This window comes from Nannobrachium achirus (assembly GCF_963921795.1).
Source record: "Nannobrachium achirus genome assembly, chromosome: 8".
NCBI lineage: Eukaryota > Metazoa > Chordata > Actinopteri > Myctophiformes > Myctophidae > Nannobrachium > Nannobrachium achirus.
The window spans coordinates 4,906,804-4,926,417 of NC_137817.1; the positions used below are offsets into that span (position 1 = coordinate 4,906,804).

Sequence of the window (19,614 nt, forward strand, 5' to 3'; positions counted from 1 at the left end):
GCACGGGGGACGCACATCATCCAGCGGTCCTTGGGGAGGAGGAGGATAACCACCAGAAGAAGAAACCCAGGCTGTTTGTGTTGAACCCCGGCCTGCAGTCTCCTCCACGGGCTCTAAGCTGAACTGTCCCCCCGGCCAGCAGTCTCCTCCACGGGCTCTAAGCTGAACTGTCCCCCCGGCCTACAGTCTCCTCCACGGGCTCTAAGCTGAACTGTCCCCCCGGCCTACAGTCTCCTCCACGGGCTCTAAGCTGAACTGTCCCCCCGGCCTACAGTCTCCTCCACGGGCTCTAAGCTGTATACATGTTTAAGATGGATTACTCCTACCTGAACTCCTACGACTCGTGCATGGCGGCGATGGAGGCGTCGGCCTACGCCGACTTCAGCTCGTCGTGCAGCCAGGCGGCCAGCTCGTTCCAGTACAACCCCATGCGCTCGGGGCCCTTCTCCAACCCGGCGTGCACGCCCCTCAGCACGGCCAGCTGCACGCTGGGCGCCCTGCGCGAGCACCAGCCCACGCCCTACTCCACAGGTTCGCACCGCACCGCTCCGTTCGATTCATTCGATTCCATTCGATTCTATGCAAGCATTCGGTTTTAAGATCTGTTTTACCGTCGCGGTCTTCATCACATTTCTATAGATCAGTGGTTCTCAAACTTTGAAATGTGTAGGTCTCCCCTTCAAGGAGTAGTTCACCCCCAAAATGTTTTCCTATTGATTACTCACGCCAGGGAGACTTTAGTTCAATAATATTTTTTAGATTTTTTTGTCGCATTCCTAAGACAACAAGATAAATGTACAATTTATACAATAAATGATTCCGGACGGGGACCCGAATACATCTGGGTCCCCATCCAGAATCAATGGTGTTACATTTGATATAATGTTTTTTTTTTTTTTTTTTTTTTTTGCCTTAGGAATGCGACAAATACAAAAAAATATTATTGAACTCAAGTCTCCATGGCGTGAGTAATCAATAGAAAAAAAGTCGTGTTGGGGGTGAACTTAACTTTGACAGTGTACAAATGGAACCAAATGGACAATTTGGTTCCATTTGTACTCTGTCAAACTTACAGACCTATTAATAAGGCTCAATTTAGACCCCCATAAAGGAACCTATAGAGAGTCCCTAAAATCTACTTTGAGAACCACTGCTATAGATTTATTTAATAAGGTCAAAATAACAATTCTTCTACATTGTCCAATTGTGTGGATGTCTTGTAAATTGAGTAATGCAGAAAATACATTGATGGAACTAAAATGAAAGCAAAATGCTTTCATTTTACTCTCTCAAGACAATAGTTACGGATCTATAAGGGTCCATTTGGTTACCAACTCTCCATCATTTTAGCTGGGGACCACCTGGAACCCCCTCAAGCAGATCACTTGCATTTTCTTCTTCGTATTACAGTGTTTGCAATCTCTCTTCTCTCTGTTCGTTCAATGAAATGCTAAATGCCCAATATAAGATCTTGAATATAGCTATAGTAGGCCTAATTGTTTATTATTTAATAGCCCATTAGTCCATTTATATTTTTTGGTTCCCGGGGCCCGTCGTTCAAGTGCCTCTAATTGATTTAGTGATAACATGCATTTTAGTTGTCAGTGTCGATGGGAATTAAATTACCGCAAAATGTATCGAAAGGGGAGAATAATCTTTCATGACTCAATTAAATTATCTGTCAAGTAAATCGCAGCGATGCTATCCGTCTGAAGATTGATAAGTTAAACGCAGTAATGTAATGATGAAGTATAGGCCCTGTACAGTGGCCTATGATATGTATTTGGTCACGGACCCCCATCTCAAAATATCTAGTTCCAGGGACCCCCAGAAGCAAAATTCGAGTTAGAAATGTTCACTTAAAAAATACATATATTCAAAGATTTTCACACATTTTCACAACTTTTCAAAAATAGCAGATCTACAAGCTCGCTGCGCGGCACGAGTGCCGCGCTGTGAGCTTGTATATCTGCTATTTTTCAATAGCTATAATTCATTTAAACACATACAATATAGGCTGCCTTTAAATAATAACCAATGAAAGACTTAAAGGAGTTTTTTTTAACAATCAATAAATTCAAACTCTTGGTGTCTGATTTTTTCTTCTTCAGTTTAATCATATTGCATAAACACACACCTCGTGATGGTGTGATTGATACAGTGAGACTGATTAGGCTCAAAGGACTGATGTTTGAGACTAGCTATTTGTATAATCGTCAAAAATAAATGCATTTGACATTTTATAAAAGATATATCTCTTATTAAATCCACACTATTATTTGCTTCACGCTAAAATGTTTTTTGAACATATACAAATTATACTAAGATTACCCTCTTATGGGTAATACAATTATAGGCTATTTAAAATGTTCCTTTGTTTTTTTTGTTGCAAATTAAAATTTGTTTGTTTTTTATTAATTTTAATCGAATTACCCCATTACGCGCACTTCCACCGGAGACGGAGATGCTTAACACACACTCAGAACGCTTATTTCAGTTGATTATTTTGAATATAATAGGCTATATGAATTAAACCATGCATTTATGTTTACATGCTTTACAATCAAATACAAAATATCCCACATAGGCCTACATAAAGTTTAAAATGTTTTTTTTAATCTATCTATATATAAATCACTAAAATTATATCCAATTATTAAATATATCAATCACTGAAATTATATCCAATTATTACACGATTTGTTTTAGTTAGGCTACTAGAAGTAATAGGCCTAAGTACCACTTTATTTTCTCTGAAATTCAATTAATTAATTATCAATCAATTAATTCAATAAATACAAGATAAAGGACCAAATGAACCCAACTAGCGTTATATATGAGATTTTTAAATACATGTTTTAAGTGCATTTCTGACCAAAATGATAGACCTATATTAGTCCTATAGGCTACTGAAGCAATTAATAAAACAATTAATACAATTCGTTACACATTTTAAGCCTATATTTAACCAGTTGTTCCGTTTCTAAAATAACCCGGTTTATCTATCTAACATTTCTAACATTGTGTTCTTCTTCCACAGTTCCCTACAAGTTCTTCTCGGACCCGTCGGGTCTGAACGAGAAGCGCAAGCAGCGGCGCATCAGAACCACGTTCACCAGCTCGCAGCTCAAGGAGCTGGAGCGCGTGTTCGCCGAGACGCACTACCCTGACATCTACACCAGAGAGGAGCTGGCGCTCAAGATAGACCTGACGGAGGCCCGGGTACAGGTGAGCAGCAGGGGCATGATGGGCATCACACACTGGGGTAGGAAAGTGGGACTGAGTTACTATAGGGCCCAAGGTGGAGGAGGGGCCTTAATTATGTTATACTTTAGCTATTGAAAAATAGCAGATATACAAGCTCGAGCTTTTAGATCTGCTCTTTTTGAAAAGTTGTGAAAATGTGTGAAAATCTTTGAATATATGTATTTTTTTAAGCGAACATTTCTAACTCAAATTTTGCTTCTGGGGGTGTCCCTGGAACTAAATATTTTAAGATGGGGGTCCGTGGCCAAATACATATCATCTTGGGGGTCCTTGACATAGGTTTCTTGCACACATTTTCGCAATTTTTCACCGAGTGCGGCGCTGCGAGCTTGTATATCTGCTATTTTTCAATAGTTAACATTCATGGGGGGCCCGCAGTGAATCCTTGTACCCAGGGCCCAGAATTTGGTGTGACGCCCCTGCAAGTGAGAGAGACATTTTGATTGGTTGGTTGGTTGGTTGATTGATTGATTGATTGATTGCAGTGGCGTCAGTTCAGCAAAAGCTAAGGTATGGCAACATGACTGGTGTCGAAGGCGCGCGTGCAAGACACCATGTTGCCATAACTTAGCATGATGATGATTAGCCTACTATCAGTTGATAGTATTATTTTATACCGCAGGCACAAGTAGTCTAAACAACTGACTGCCATGCTTGGAAAAAATGTGCTGCTGCTAATTAACAATAATACATTGCACCTGTGCTGACCTACTGAACCGGGGAATAAACCACACATGTTGTGGAGAATATAATACCTTGTGAAAGCGACCATTTTGTTCTAATTGGCATTGTAGCTATTTAATTAAGTAATTTAATAACAGAATCAATGCAGATATAGTCTGTGAATTTATTTGAAGAAGTAGGTTACATTTATTTATTTGTTTGTTTGATTGATTAATTGATTGATTGATTGATTGATTGATTGATTGATTGATTGATTGAATGAATACTTTATTGGAATTTTGCATAGAACAAGGTCAACTAAAAAGGAGAAAGACCACAAGGAAGCTTTTGGGGTCCCTTTTTTTCCTCAATTCATGCAAAGTAGGCCTCTAACAGTTCAGTGGTTTTCAACCTTTTCTCATATCAAGGTCCATTATTCATTGGGCATTTTAGGCCAGGGACCACCATTTGATGACATTTAGCCTCTCGGACCCCAAGATAAGAATATTTTGTTGTCGTTGCGTAAGATGTTGTCCACAGCTCCATGATGTATTGTTAGGAGAGATACCAGGCAAAACGTTGTTCAATATAACAATTCTTATACATTCTCTAATTGTGTAGACTTCTTGTAAATTATAAGTAATGCAGATGATTAAGAATCATTTGAGTTAAATGATTGTTAAAGATTGTTAAAGATCGAGAGTTAAAGGACAACTTTAGTTTTTTTACAACAAGGGTTCATATTTTAGATTGTAATCAAAGAATATAAAAGATGAGTGTTAAAACTATTTCATTTAGTTCTTTCTATTGTTTTAGAAATTCTTATTTCAGTGGTGGGGGCATGTGTACAAGAGGCTAAATATGTCATTTTACACATAATAAGCCCATTCCCAAGATACAACGCAACCTTTTGTGGTTGAATGTGACTTATGGGGGCTAGAAGTGTTACTGTAAATAGCAGTAAAGAAACTGCTGGCTTAGTGTGTCTAAAAATACATATTTAGCCACTTGTACGCATGCCCCCATGCGTACGCATGCCCCACATTTTAGCATGGTAAACGTGATAAAACAATAGAACGAAGCAAATGAAAAAAAATTAACACTCACTTTTCTCTAATTACAATCTAAAATATGAACCCTTGTTGTAAAAAACAAAGTGTCCTTTAAAGATCCATAAGGGTCCATTTTGTTTCCAACTCTCCATCATTAGCTGGGGACCACCTGGTGTTCCCCGGACCACTGGTTGAAAACCACTGGTGTAAAGTAACTATAAGTACATTTTACTCAAGTACTGTACTTAATTTCGAGGTATTCTTTTTTACTTTACTGTAGTATTTCCAATCAGTACTTTTGCTTCTAATCTACTCCATTAGATCTCAGAGGCAACTATTGTACTTTTACTAGTAAAAAAAAAGTACACAAATATTGGTATCAATTTAGCCCCTTTTCCACTGACATGGCCCAACACTAGGGATGGGTATCGTTCACCTTTTAATCGATACGATACCTTATTCGATACCTGGGAATCGATACGATACCTTTTTCGATACCATTTTCGATACTTTTTATTTATTATTATTATTGTAATTATTATTTGCCTTTTTCTATGGGCTATTTTATATTCGTTGGATCATTATCATAACTAAGGAGATTCCGAACGTTTCGCGCCGGTTAGGGAAAACCGCGCGTCGGGTCGTGTCGAGGCCCGGCACTGCACTCCGTGCCGCGGCGGGGAACGCGCGTGCCGAATCTGAAGCCGGTGGGACGAACGGTTCTCGAGATACGCGGATTACAGACACGCAGACAGACACACACACACGCAGAGACTTCTCGCATTTATAGATAGATAATAAACATTATAGGCTATTGTCGGCTATTTTCACAGTAACGAGTGTAGCCTACTAAAGCAGTCATTAAACTCTCAGTAGCCCAACTGTTACAGATGCGACCGGCTAGGGGTGCATTCAAAAGTATCGAAACAAGGTATCGTTAGTTTTTACGTGAACCGATACCGATAGTATTGACGTCATTGAATCGATACCATTAAAAGTATCGCCAACGATACCCAACCTACACCACACCACTCCACACCGCCCACTTGTGCCATGTTTTCCACTAACTCTACCTGGGTAGAGTCTTGTGAAAGTGGTACTAAACATGGTACTAAAAAGTATCCAATCTAGAGTAGGTCTGAGCTAGGCCAAACAGGGCCAAACACTTCATAATGACTGGATCACTCACTGACTTTTCATTTAGACCACCAGGATATAGTTGTAATACTGTACATGATAATAGATTCTATTGTGTTATAACCACTATTATAATCTATTATAGTGTATTATAGTTATCATACATTAATACTTTATAGTGTATTATAATCACAGATATAATACATTATAGTGTATTGTATTGAAAGCTTTTCCCCCACAATATACCCAGGCTTTAAGGGGTTAAATTAACACTGATGGTTTTACTTAGTGGTGTAAGAAATGGGCTACTCAGATTAGTAAGTAGCAATACCACAATACTCTACAAGTATAGCTTTAAGTTATGTTACTTCAAAAGTTAGTAACTAGTAAGACGCCTCAGGGCGACACGCAACCTTCACCCTAAAGGTCGAGGTTGTGACAATTCTTGTATGATGTATATCTGTTCCAGTTATATGCAGACCCCTGGTACCCATATATGGAGATCCATGTACTGTACTGTATATAGTACATCCCTTTTATGCCCATACATGGAGATCCCTGTCTGAACCAGTCACACAGATATGGGCTGTCTTCCTCCATATATGGGCCATATGAAGTCCTGTTAGATAGGGTCTTAATATTGATGACATCAGGGATCTCCATATATGGGCATAAAGGGGATTCGTTAGAGTGGTTCCCATGACATCACAACATACAATTCCTTTTATGCCCATACATGGAGATCCCTCCATGTCTTGGCCATCTGGCCAGTGATGTATATCGATGACATCAGGGATCTTCATATATGGGCATAAAGGGAGTCTGGGGAATACCCATATATGGACTTTTATATAGGTGATGTCACCTGTGATATCACCTGTGTCAGGGGAACCACAGTGTCAGGCGTGACCTTCAGACAGACAGACAGACAGACAGACAGACAGACAGACAGACAGACAGACAGACAGACCGACAGAGATACGCGGACAAGATGTGCCTGTTTTCATAGTAAACTTGCAAACAATTGAACTACACAAGTAAAGTAATAGTAAAATTGTACTCAAGTACAGTACTTGAGTAAATGTTACTTCCCACCACTGACATTGTGGGACCATCCCACGGGAAGAAACAACGTGCATAATAATCACATTGTGTAAAATCGCTCCACACTTTACGTAAGCACAACGATAATGTATTTGATTAATTCCAGACAGTGTCAGTTCAGTGTCGATAGAGAGCAAATCAAGTTACGTTCCTTTCATCTCCATTCTCTGCTCTGTTGTATTTCAATTACAGCCCCTAATGGATCTTGTTGAAGCATCAAGTTAAATGATCTTTTCTCCTTCAGCTAATTCATTTATCCCTGTGTGAGTGCAATGAACGCAATCAATTTATATATTTGGCTTCATGTTGAAATATTCCAATCAAAGCTGAAATCCACAACTTGTATTGTATGTCCTCCCCGGACGGGAAACCCAGTCTCCTAATCTATTCAGCTGTGGGCTGAGGCCCACAAGCCGTGAGGATGTTGCAAGTGGGCCCCCATTACCGGTAATTGGGGGGGGGGGGGGGGGGGAAGAAAATCTGAAAAATGGAAGTTAATCTTCAGAATAGCAGGGTGTCGGAATGGAGAGGTGTACCCAAAAAATACAAAGATTCTAATATTTTGAATATATTATGGATGTATTTTTTTTTTTACTTTAACACGTTTTTAGTTGACATAATGTATTATGTTCTCTCTCTCTCTCTCTCTCTCTCTCTCTGTGGAACGCAGGTGTGGTTTCAGAACAGACGGGCCAAGTTCCGTAAGCAGGTATGCCAAGTTAGTAAACTCTGTGCGTGTGTGTGTGCTTATTCTTCTATACATCCAGATAATAAATTATTCTTCTCCCCCCATATTCTGCACAATCCCCAATTGTCTCCCACTTACCCGTCATTCCAATCCAAACATCATTTTACCTTTATTTAAAACACATTTAATTGATTTAAATTGGATTCATTTCATTTACTTTATTCTAAATGTATTTTATATTTCATTATAATTCTTTTTCTTGAATGTGGAGGAGCGGGCAGCCAACGCCAAGTCTGGCAGCAACGGTTCGGGCGGCGGCGGCACCGGCGGCTCCAACAACAACAACAACGGCAACAACGGTGGCAAGAAGAACGGAGGCGAGGGGCGAGGCTCCTCCTCGGACGACGACGAGTCCAAGGAGTCCACCTGCAGCCCCACCCCCGACAGCACCGCCTCGCTGCCTGGCTCGGCCAACGGCAACATGGGCAGCCCCGCCAGCCTGAGCCCCAGCCCCGCACCGCCCGTCAACAGCAGCAGTTACAACCTCAACAACGCCTCCAGCGGCTCCCCGGTGCTCCAGGGCCTCAAGCCGCCCAGCTGGCCCAGCCTGGGGCCCTCCAACCCGGCCATGGCCCAGCCCGCCGTCCACACCCAGGAGATCCTGAAGGCCTGGCAGCCGGCGGACAGCATGACCGGGCCCTTCGCCGGCGTCCTCTCCTCCTTCCACAGAAAGCCCAACCCCGTGCTCAAGACGAACCTCTTCTGAAGACACAGCCCATCCCCCATCCCCCATCCCCCATCCCCACCCCAAGGCCGGGGACGGACGGACGGACGGACGGACGGACGGACGGAGGCGAACGTTTCTGTCGTCAGTTGTAAAGAGAGGAGCTCATTCACGATTATAACCCTGAAGTCTCCGTTTTAGTTCCCCTGTTCCCAGCAAGCACGGTCAGGACCTGGACCAATCAGTGACGTCTCGATTGGGGCCAGATCACAGCCCATATGGGCATGATCTTGACGTCATTACCAGGACGTCATATGGACTTTTTTTTGTTTGACAGGATTTATGTTGGTTGAAATCAGGTGATATTCTAGGCCAGATACATATCATAACTAGTCAGATATGTCCCAGAATACAACCTTATATCATATTTCAACTAACATTACAAACAATAACAATAATCCTGTCAAACAAAAAGGTCCATATGACTTCTTGGTAATGACGTCAAGATCATCCCCATATTGGCTGTGATCTGGCCCCATTCGAGACTTCAATGATTGGTCCAGGTCCTGATGTGCTCGCTGGGATTAGTTCAGTGAGGTCCCTGGTTTTGGCCTCTGCTCTATGATTGAAACAGCAACTGTCACATCAAACTCCTGGAAGGCCCCGTTGGTGACATGATACGGGACATCGTGGACAGTTTTCATACAGAGTGGATTAAATCAGTGGCTCTCAAACATTTGAGCTTATAGACCGTCTCTTGTTGAATAGCCAGTAAATAAAATAGGCCATACTTGTTTAAACTGTTCCTCGTTTTGCTGGGGACCCCCAGGAGCCCCCCTCAAGGACCCTATAGGTGTAACCCGGACCCCCCACTTTGAGAAGCAGTGGATTAAATGAACATGCAACAGGCCATGGGTGCCACACCTCACATCTAACCGGGAACATTGATCCTGTTTGCCACCGTTCCTCTTCCGACTGAAGCTCTCCGCCGAGCCACCGTCACAAACCAGTTTGTATGTCGACGGACGGCCTCAACTCCGACTAAAACCCTATATGAAACAAGAAACGAGAGACCTGAAATGTCTCGTCTGCGTAACTCTCTGTCTACTGGCCCTTTATCGATGACCCGACCGAAACTGTCCATAATAAGTGTTGAAATTTGTGTGTTTGACCGGTCGGCCTATGCGGCGTGTACGTTACTGCGAACGACCTCAATGACAAAGACCCAGACAGACCCTCCAGCATCCATGCGTTCTCACACCCCCCCCCCCCACACACACACACACACACACACACACACACACACACACACACACACACACACACACACACACACACACACACACAGAGAGTTGTCCAGCCATAGAGACAGTTGCAGACCCGCGGAGCGTCGACCAGGAATGTCTTAAAGCAGAAATCTAAACACGGGGCGAGACAAAACACCACACTGTTACCATGCTGCAAGCACAACTTCCTCTAAGCCCCCCCCCCCCCCCCTCAGAAGGGACCCCGCTTGCCATACAGAACAGGGCACCCCCCCCACCCCCCAAATCCAATTAGACCTCCAAGACCCCTCCCTCCCTGAGCTGTCCATTTCCTTCCCCAGTCATGCATCCTCTCTTTACTGTATGAAGTCCTTTTCTATACACCCCTCCCCCACCCCGCGCTTGCCATTTCTCTGTCCTGTCTGTGCCCCACCCCCTCTCCCCAAATAGTAGGCTATAGTCTACACCAGTGGTTCTCAACCTGTTGGTCGGGGTCCCCAGGGGGGTCGCCAAATTATTTTGGGAGGTCCCCAGATGATTGGTTTTATGTGCAACATTGTTTTCTCTCTCAACAGTAAACAAACCAACAACGTTTAAGTGTATCGAGGGTATCTGCACATTTCTAAAGTGACAATTGAAACACTTTGTAATACCTCTAAAATGAGAAATTAAACATTGGCCAAACTGTCAAATTGAAATTGTGAAAATATTTTTTTGTTTTCACAATAGAACCTAGTTACACAAAATGTAATGCCTCAACTCTTAGTGCTCATCAGGGTGGGGGTCCCCAGTTAAAATATGATTATTTTGGGGGTGAAAAGATTGAGAACCACTGGTCTACACTGTAAAATCCTGAATGTTCATTTAACTTACAGGCACTTACGGGCACTTAACTTACTGAATGACCCCGACGGGGTCCATTTGGTTCCATTGGAAGACTCTCAGAGCTCAATTATCTTCAGGATTTGACAGTGTATCCCCGTTCGATAAGGTTGCTTCCATCCTCATCTCAACCCCTTGATGTCTCGACCCCCAAACGTACTAAACGGTGGGCACTTCAGAATAGACGGCAGCAAGTTAGAGAGGCAGGGTCTTAAATTTCTAAAAGGGCCTTTTGGTGAAAATATTGAAAATAGCTCACAACGCGTGAGCTTGGAGGTCGGCTATTTTCAGGGTTTGATACCACACACAACTTAGCATAAAAAAGGCAATACTGGAGAACCGAAAATAGCCAGTCTATAAGCTCACAATGCGTTGCCATTGTGATGCATTGTGGATTGTGGATCTGTCAAAATGTTTGCCCCAGGAATGTTTGCCCCCGCTACAGGTTCAAGCGGTTAAACGCACCCAAATCCACCCCAATCGCTGATCAAAAAAAAAAAAAAAAAAAAAACGAATTCATGCTGCGATGGATACATGCCCCGAAAACAGTAGATTCACAAGCTCACAAGGCATCGTGGGATTGGATCTTTTCGGCTACAACGTAGCAGAAATCTGGCCTTAGTGGTGTAATAATGTATTCATCATTATGTATTGTGTTAGACTGTTACATCACAGTCATAACACCTTCCCAGGTCCCACACCGTCCACACCCGTTGCCCCGGTCCCACTCTACACATCCGCCCTGTCCCGCACTCCCATGGCATTATGGGATGGGGTTCTCTAAAGCAAGAGCCAAGATTTCCTTAAGTGTCCCCTGGTGGAAATGTCTTGGGAATCATGCATGTTACGTGGTCTATTAACAGAAAAGCAGTGCAGAATATAGTTGTTGACAAAATCTCCCAATTTCCTACCGCCATTTTCACGTTGATTTTGTTACCGTTGACTCTTGCACAACCGTGCAACAAAAATTGTTTCTACTGCCTTGAACTGTTGCTTGTGTATCATGATGACGGCCTGTAATTAATTAATTGTGATTTCATCCCAAGAGATTGAAAGAAAAAGAAAAGAAAAAAAAGGACAAGAAGAGGTTTTTTGCCCTGGATATCTAATTGAACAGCAAGGATGTGTATTTATTGATATTTTCATTTTGTCGGCGACCAACTGACAACTGAGGGAATATCGTTTTGTTTTTTAACTGCAACATAAAATCTTGTGACTTGAAAAATCTATTCTGTAATTAGTAATATAAATAGATAGAATTGCTTTCCCTTTTGTTTCTTTGACATTGCTTTAATGATTTAATTAATTGGAGAGTGGTCCACCATGCCCATTAAATGATGAACGGAGGTGACCTCTAGAGAATGAATGATAAGTTATAGTAATATCCTGCATATTCAGTCTAATAAAACTACATTATGGAAGTTATGGTCTGGATTCTTACACCTCATAAAACTACATTATGGAAGTTATGGTCTGCATTCTTAAACCACATAAAACTACATTATGGAAGTTATGGTCTGGATTCTTAAACCTCATAAAACTACATTATGGAAGTTATGGTCTGGATTCTTAAACCTCATAAAACTACATTATGGAAGTTATGGTCTGGATTCTTAAACCTCATAAAACTACATTATGGAAGTTATGGTCTGGATTCTTAAACCTCATAAAACTACATTATGGAAGTTATGGTCTGGATTCTTAAACCACATAAAACTACATTATGGAAGTTATGGTCTGGATTCTTAAACCACATAAAACTACATTATGGTAGTTATGGTCTGGATTCTTAAACCACATAAAACTACATTATGGAAGTTATGGTCTGGATTCTTAAACCACATAAAACTACATTATGGAAGTTATGGTCTGGATTCTTAAACCACATAAAACTACATTATGGAAGTTATGGTCTGGATTCTTAAACCACATAAAACTACATTATGGAAGTTATGGTCTGGATTCTTAAACCACATAAAACTACATTATGGAAGTTATGGTCTGGATTCTTACACCTCATAAAACTACATTATGGAAGTTATGGTCTGGATTCTTACACCTCATAAAACTACATTATGGAAGTTATGGTCTGGATTCTTACACCTCATAAAACTACATTATGGAAGTTATGGTCTGGATTCTTACACCTCATAAAACTACATTATGGAAGTTATGGTCTGGATTCTTACACCTCATAAAACTACATTATGGAAGTTATGGTCTGGATTCTTACACCTCATAAAACTACATTATGGAAGTTATGGTCTGGATTCTTACACCTCATAAAACTACATTATGGAAGTTATGGTCTGGATTCTTACACCTCATAAAACTACATTATGGAAGTTATGGTCTGGATTCTTACACCTCAAGACACCTTCGTTTTTAGCATGGCTCGCAGCTGGATTATTTATTTATTTTGTATGTATTTTAAAGGACAACTTTGTTTTTTTTACAACAAGGGTTCATATTTTAGATTGTAATTAGAGAAAAGAAAAGATGAGTGTTAAAATGTTTTCATTTGCTGCTTTCTATTGTTTTAGCCATAAGTCACATCTGCCCATGAAAGATCGTGGTGCATCTTGGGAATGGGCTTATTGTGTATAAAAATATATGTTTAGCCACTTGCATGCATGCCCTGCCCATGCCTTTAATGATATTTCTATTTACCTCTCTTTTAACATTTTCCTTTCTTTTTAACATCTTTTCTGTGAAGCCCGGAGTTGAGTTGCACCTGATGTATGAAAAAAACCCATAGAAAATAAAGTTTATTTGATTGACCAATGGATATACTCAACAGTAAACCAAAACTGATACTGGTCAATTGTATCCAAAGCATTTCATGTGAATTTGAACAGATCTTATAGAATATTTTGTTGTAATATCTCAGACTCAAGAACAGCACTGTCCTTTGGTATCAATCACCACATCAAAGCTTAGAGTAATCTGGAGTTTTAAGGGGCTTTTCATATTCAGATCCTCTTAAAGGAACCAAACTCTGTTCTCTTTGCGTTCACATTATCAGTTCATTTAAAATAATACAGATCCTTCTCGAAAAATTTGAATATTGTGTAATATTGAGTAAATTTACTTGAAACTTTCATATATTTCTAGAAACTTTCATATATTCTAGATACATTGGACATTCAGTGAATTATTCCAACCCATTTTTTGTTAAAACTTTAAATTTTTATGGCATACAGCTCAAGAATTTCAAAAGTCCATATTTCAAAATATTACAATATTACACGAGACCATTCAAAACAAGGATTTATAATAGAGAAATGTCAACCTGCTGAAGTCAGAGTTGCTGGAAGTTTCTGAAGTCAGTTATGATCTGGGGTGTTTGGTGCTATGGTATCCAGATGATGTTTTACACAATATTCTAATTCTTTGGGAAGGATCTGTATATTTGGTTATTTTTATGTTCCAACTTCAGCTCTGCCATGGTCTCAGTCCTCTTTCTGTTCACACATGACTTCATTTCAGCACAGCAGTGGATCAACAAACTACACTATGCAATAAAAACTGGTCAAACATTAGACAAGAGGTATACACATTTTGAAAAGAGCTGATCTACAAGCTCTCAACAGCTCATCCTGAGGTGGTCTAGAGCAGTGTTTCTCTACATTTTTTTCTGCATGGCTGGGCACACTTTTCATGTCCCAAGAATCCATGGGCACACCAACATAATACAGGGGGTGTAAATATCGTCACTGTCGGGGAGAAACCTTGTATCTCCAAGTTTCAAATTTGTACGTTTCTTCGCAAAGTAAAGCCCTGCTTCATCATACAAGGCTGTCGCACAACAGTAGTGAAAACAGCAGATCTACAAGCACACAACGGCTCGCAGTGCGAGGCGTTGTGTGCTTGTAGATCGGCTGTTTTCACTAGTTTAAATCATTTTTAAAATGATAAATACAATACTGGCTTTCAAGCAGTTTCAAGGGGCACACTTGACCCTTCTCAGGGTCACACCAAAGGTCCCCAGGCACAGTGGTTGAAAAACTGGTCTAGAGTACTGGGGGATTTAAAAAATCTGAATACACAAGGCAGGTTTAATTGTAAAAAAGGAAAGTTAATTCCAACCAATTCAAAGAGGTCAAAGACATGCTTACATGCTCAAAACCGAGCTATTAGTTTTATTTGGAAAAAAGATCACATAGTCAACACATTATATTAACTTAACACAACCAACGGAGTACAAGGAACGAAGAACAGAGACAAAATGGACACACACACACACGCACGCACACACACGCACACGCACACACACACACACACACACACTAAAATGTCTCCATTTTAAAAACACTGAAAGACGCAGATTCACTTACAACACTTTTTACATTTTATGGCTGTTTGCCGCTTGGCTGTTAACATAAATGATACACACAAACAGCTCTGTACAACACACACACACACACCAGCCTGATTTATGCTTAGTCGTACGACAGTGTCACGCGCCGAAAAAACAGCAGATCTACAAGATCTACAAGAATTGACCGGTGCCAATTTTCAAGTGACATCGTCATATGACGGAGTAAGCGATGAATTAAGCATTAGGATGAATTCAAGCGTATGTATTCTGCCTGGATACAACAGAAATGCTTGGAGGAGAGAACACATACAAGGCCTCTTTTAGGCCGCCGTGTCCACTGGGATTCTTTTTGGGCAGAAAACGCTATGGCGCTCCTCTAAAAAGCACCTCCAGGTGCCCGAGTTGAAAACATTTGAGGGAAAAGCGCTGCACGTCGTGCGGGCACGAGCACAAGATAAATGCCCAGACGCAACGCCATCAAGCTGCTGGGGTTTCCAAGAACGCAGCTCTCCGGTAATTAAGTAAGGAAGATGCCCAATATCCTTTCCAATATGGCTGCCGTGCAAAGAGCCAATTGTTAAAAAACTAATAAAATTAATTTATTTTAAAACCTTGAAAAGTGAGTGCCTTATCCCTAAACCTCTTTGCCTTTTTCCTTTCTTTTTTTTTTACTATTTATTATATGAAAATGATTGTAAAATACTTCAAAAAGCGACACGTTGAGAGCTTGTAGATCAGCTATTATTTTTAACTATTTAAAATGTTTTTTTTTTTTTTTTTTTTTTTTAAAGGTTTAGGGATAAGGGGTAAGGCATGGACGACAATAGGGCCCTTACTGTTGAACAAACAGTAAATCCAATCTTTGCTTCTGGGGGTCCCTGGAACAACATATTTTGCGATAGGGGTCCGTCCGTGGAACAAAATATTTTGAGATAGGGGTCCACGGCCAAAAACACATTTTGGGGGTGACAGGGGGTCCTTATCCACTGATAGGCACATTCTAAAAATGTCTTCTAAATTTTCCTGAAAAAACATGTTGTCATCAGTGTTTCTCAAACTTTGTCATGTCAAGGACCCCTAGAATGATATGTATTTGGCCACGGACTCCCATCGCAAAATATTTGGTTCCAGGGACCCCCAGAAGCAAAGATTTGCTTTTGGTCTATTCTGCATCTAGCTTAAGGCCACAGACCCGTTGGGAAATTAGTTTGGGTCGACTTTGTTTTAGGTCGACCTTTCCTGCTACCCCTGAATGATCCATAAGAGGTGGAGAACCACTGATAAAGGGGCATGATGATGGGGAGAAGATTGAGAACCAAAATTACCATTACTTTAGTAGAGTAATATATATATATTCTTTTTATAAAAACGTCGCGCTGAGGGGGCGCCCGCTGGCCTACTGGTCCAGGCACATACCACTTATAGGCATTGCCACATATTAGGCATGGATGCCTTTACCGCGTGTCGCTCCCCATCTTTCCCCCCCATTTCCTGTCAGTCTACTGTCCTATCAATAAAGGCATAAATACAAATCTTGAAAAAATAAAAAAATTAAAATGGCACACTGAGATTTTGGCACCAGGACTCGGTATCACCAAAGGTAAAGCAATGAGGCAGGACGTTTAACTCATTAGAGGGAAAAAGGCATTCTGGATACAAATGAACACACAATTCACCTCAGTAACAATACATACATCTTAAACAATTAACTAGAAAATAGATGTCCTTTCACTCCTCATTTCAAACTGAGCATCTACTATTTAGTTTAGTGATCAGCAGCACCGCCTGCAGGTTAAATGAGGAACTACAAAAAACAATTGTGCCATCCGGAGCTTGAGTAAGGAAACTACTAACTTTACATGCTCCTGCGTTTACCCAGCCTTTTCATTGTAACTGATGTTTGTTTAATTGAGTCAGAATGTCTTTCTTATTTCTTAAACAATGGGTTGGATTTCTGCACTTGAGCCTCAATAGACACAATCTATTCATTATTCATCTGTTTGGGTAAATTACTAACCGTTTAATAGGAAGCTACTGGAAATGTATTCCACTGATAGCAGATAATAAGATCAGAATGTGAACCAAGTCTGCTGTTTGCTCAATAAAATAAAAAACAAAAGAAATTTGAAAGCCCAAAACAGGGATGCCAGTATGAAAGTGGTTAATAAGCCAACCTCTACTGGATAGTGTGATTAAAACATAGATCATTAATGACAAGGGAGAGATTGACAGAAACAGATAAAACAAAACAAAAAGAAATATTTTAAATTAATCAGTCAAATGTTTTCATGTTCTCAATAAATATGGTTATTACGCCATAAACATACATTTCCAGGCAGAGAACTGAAATGTCATAGAATCACGTCTTATGAAATGTGTACTTCACTTTGTCCTTGCATTTGTTGTAGCTTTTCCAGTAGCTCCAAAATGTTCATTTTCGGGAAGTGGAGTTTTGACCGAAGTTTAGCTGGTTTGGCAGAAAGTGTGGAGTTAGGAGGTTTTGTCCCAAGCACTTTTTACTACTTTACTCAATATTATTTTAACCAACACTCAGCTGTAAATGGGGTTCAATAGCCCTGATTTATGCCAAAAAAAATCTAAAACCTCAAAAATGGAGTTAAGAGGTTTTGGCCAGACAGTGTCAATATATAATCTGCTATCTATCTATCTGTAAGTTGTTGAACAGTCAACCACTACTGTACCACTGACTGTCCCAGTTACTGACTCATTCTATGTCACTGCTTACATTTGGTTTTAGTCGAATCATTTACTTTACTTACTAATCATTGATAATAAATGATTAGAAGGGGCCATGGCACTTGTGGTGAGAAGAACACAAGTGTCACCAGCAGGTGTCACCAAGTGTCAGTGGTAACGTCACAGTGCAGGTCTGGTTGGTCTGCTCCTTATTCCCTTTATCATAAGAAACTAAAATAAAGCTAAAAAACAACAAAACACAACACGTGCCATCTGAATGACAGTACACACAATCGCTGTTGGGAAGAAACCGATTTATCTCCGTCTTTTCATGTTTGCTTATATGACGTACGACAAAGAAGTAAAAATGATCCACTCTACATGCTATATGACATGCCACCAGGTTGAGAGTGGTGTCAGTGGGTTTCTAAAAGTATTAACGAGATCTTGTGACTGATAAGTCCACTGGATCTGTTGGAACACAGTAATGGTTTCTGGAACAGCAATGGTTTTGGACAATGGTTTCCACCTGATAGCGACGGCACGTCAAATACATAGGGTTGACTAGCTGCGTCTTGATGATGTCGCCGCTTCCCAGCCGGCCTCCCATCAAATATCTGTGGTTTACACATGAACGTTAAGAGATGGGTGCGGTCCCAACTTTTTACCGTTAACGGAACATTAGCGAGACTTCAGACGTGAGAAAACAAACAGTATTTTGTTGCCAAATATTTAAACAAGCAGGAGAAAACCGTGAAAGAAAAGAAACAAAACAAAAAAAAATAATCCTGGTACAGGCTCTCGCAAGAACCAATCCTATCCATATATGCATCTGTCAAATCCGGAAGTCAGACGCCCTCTCGTATAGCCTAGCGCTTTTCCCGTCGTAAAACTCCAAGGACGAACCGAGAGAAAAAACGTAAACGATCAGAACGCGTCAGGTGGAGAGAGCAGGCGGTGAGATTTCCTCTCAGGCGTCGTGTGTGTGCGTTGCGATTTCTCGCCATCTCTTCCCGGCGAACATGTCACTAAAAGTCCTCTGTGCAACGGAGTTGTCGCCCTGGTCGTCGTGGCTGTTACGTCTCGCTCTACCGTCTCCCTCCAGGTCGCTGTAGTGATCTGAACAACTGAAATGATTGTCAATTAAATAAAGGCCGTCCTCGAACGTGACAGCTGCCACCAAAAAAAAAGAAAACGACATACACAAATGTACATATGAAGAGCAATAAAAATAAAAAATAAAAAAAGAGGACGTCGACTCAACAAGAAGTGTTCCTTGAAGTAGAAAACCGAGTGCAATTTCTCTCAGAAGGCACAGTCTGGCATCGATTGGCACATCCCACAACCCAGCTCAGTACAGTACAGTACAGTACAGTACAGTACAGTACAGTACAGTACAATCCAGCCGGGGGTTTTGACCTGTTTTAACCACTTAGGCCCTAGGTACGTCGAATAGCTGAAAATAGCCGATCTACAAGCTCACGATGTGTCGCATTGCGACGCAGAGTGAGCTTGTAGATCAGAGTTCCCCAATTAGTTTTCCCCAAGGGCCGAATTATGTCTAGGGTACCAAGCCGAGGGCCACAACATTGCGACGGCGGCCTTCCCGCTACTCCAGCGACTGCGACAGTTCAGATATCGTCGTTGTCGGGTGAAAATCTTGTATGTCCAAAACCATTCGTTTTGCATTTATCATTTTAAAAATTATTTAAACTAGTGAAAACAGCCGATCTACAAGCACACAACGCCTCGCACCGCGAGGCGTTGTGTGCTTGTAGATCGTCTGTTTTCACTACTTTTGTGCGACGGCCTTG

The 19,614-nt window shown here is 41.0% G+C and overlaps 1 protein-coding gene across 1 annotated transcript; it reads left to right on the top strand.

The window, feature by feature from the left end:
• Window positions 1-302: 302 nt before the first annotated feature.
• On the top strand, window positions 303-8,677 carry phox2a (paired like homeobox 2A; the record flags this gene model as incomplete). Its single annotated transcript, XM_080732353.1, has 4 exons — window positions 303-531; window positions 3,041-3,228; window positions 7,894-7,932; window positions 8,183-8,677. The coding sequence occupies 4 exons, from the start codon at window positions 303-305 to the stop codon at window positions 8,675-8,677; spliced, it is 951 nt and encodes a 316-aa protein (XP_080588479.1).
• Between the last annotated feature and the right edge of the window lie 10,937 nt (window positions 8,678-19,614).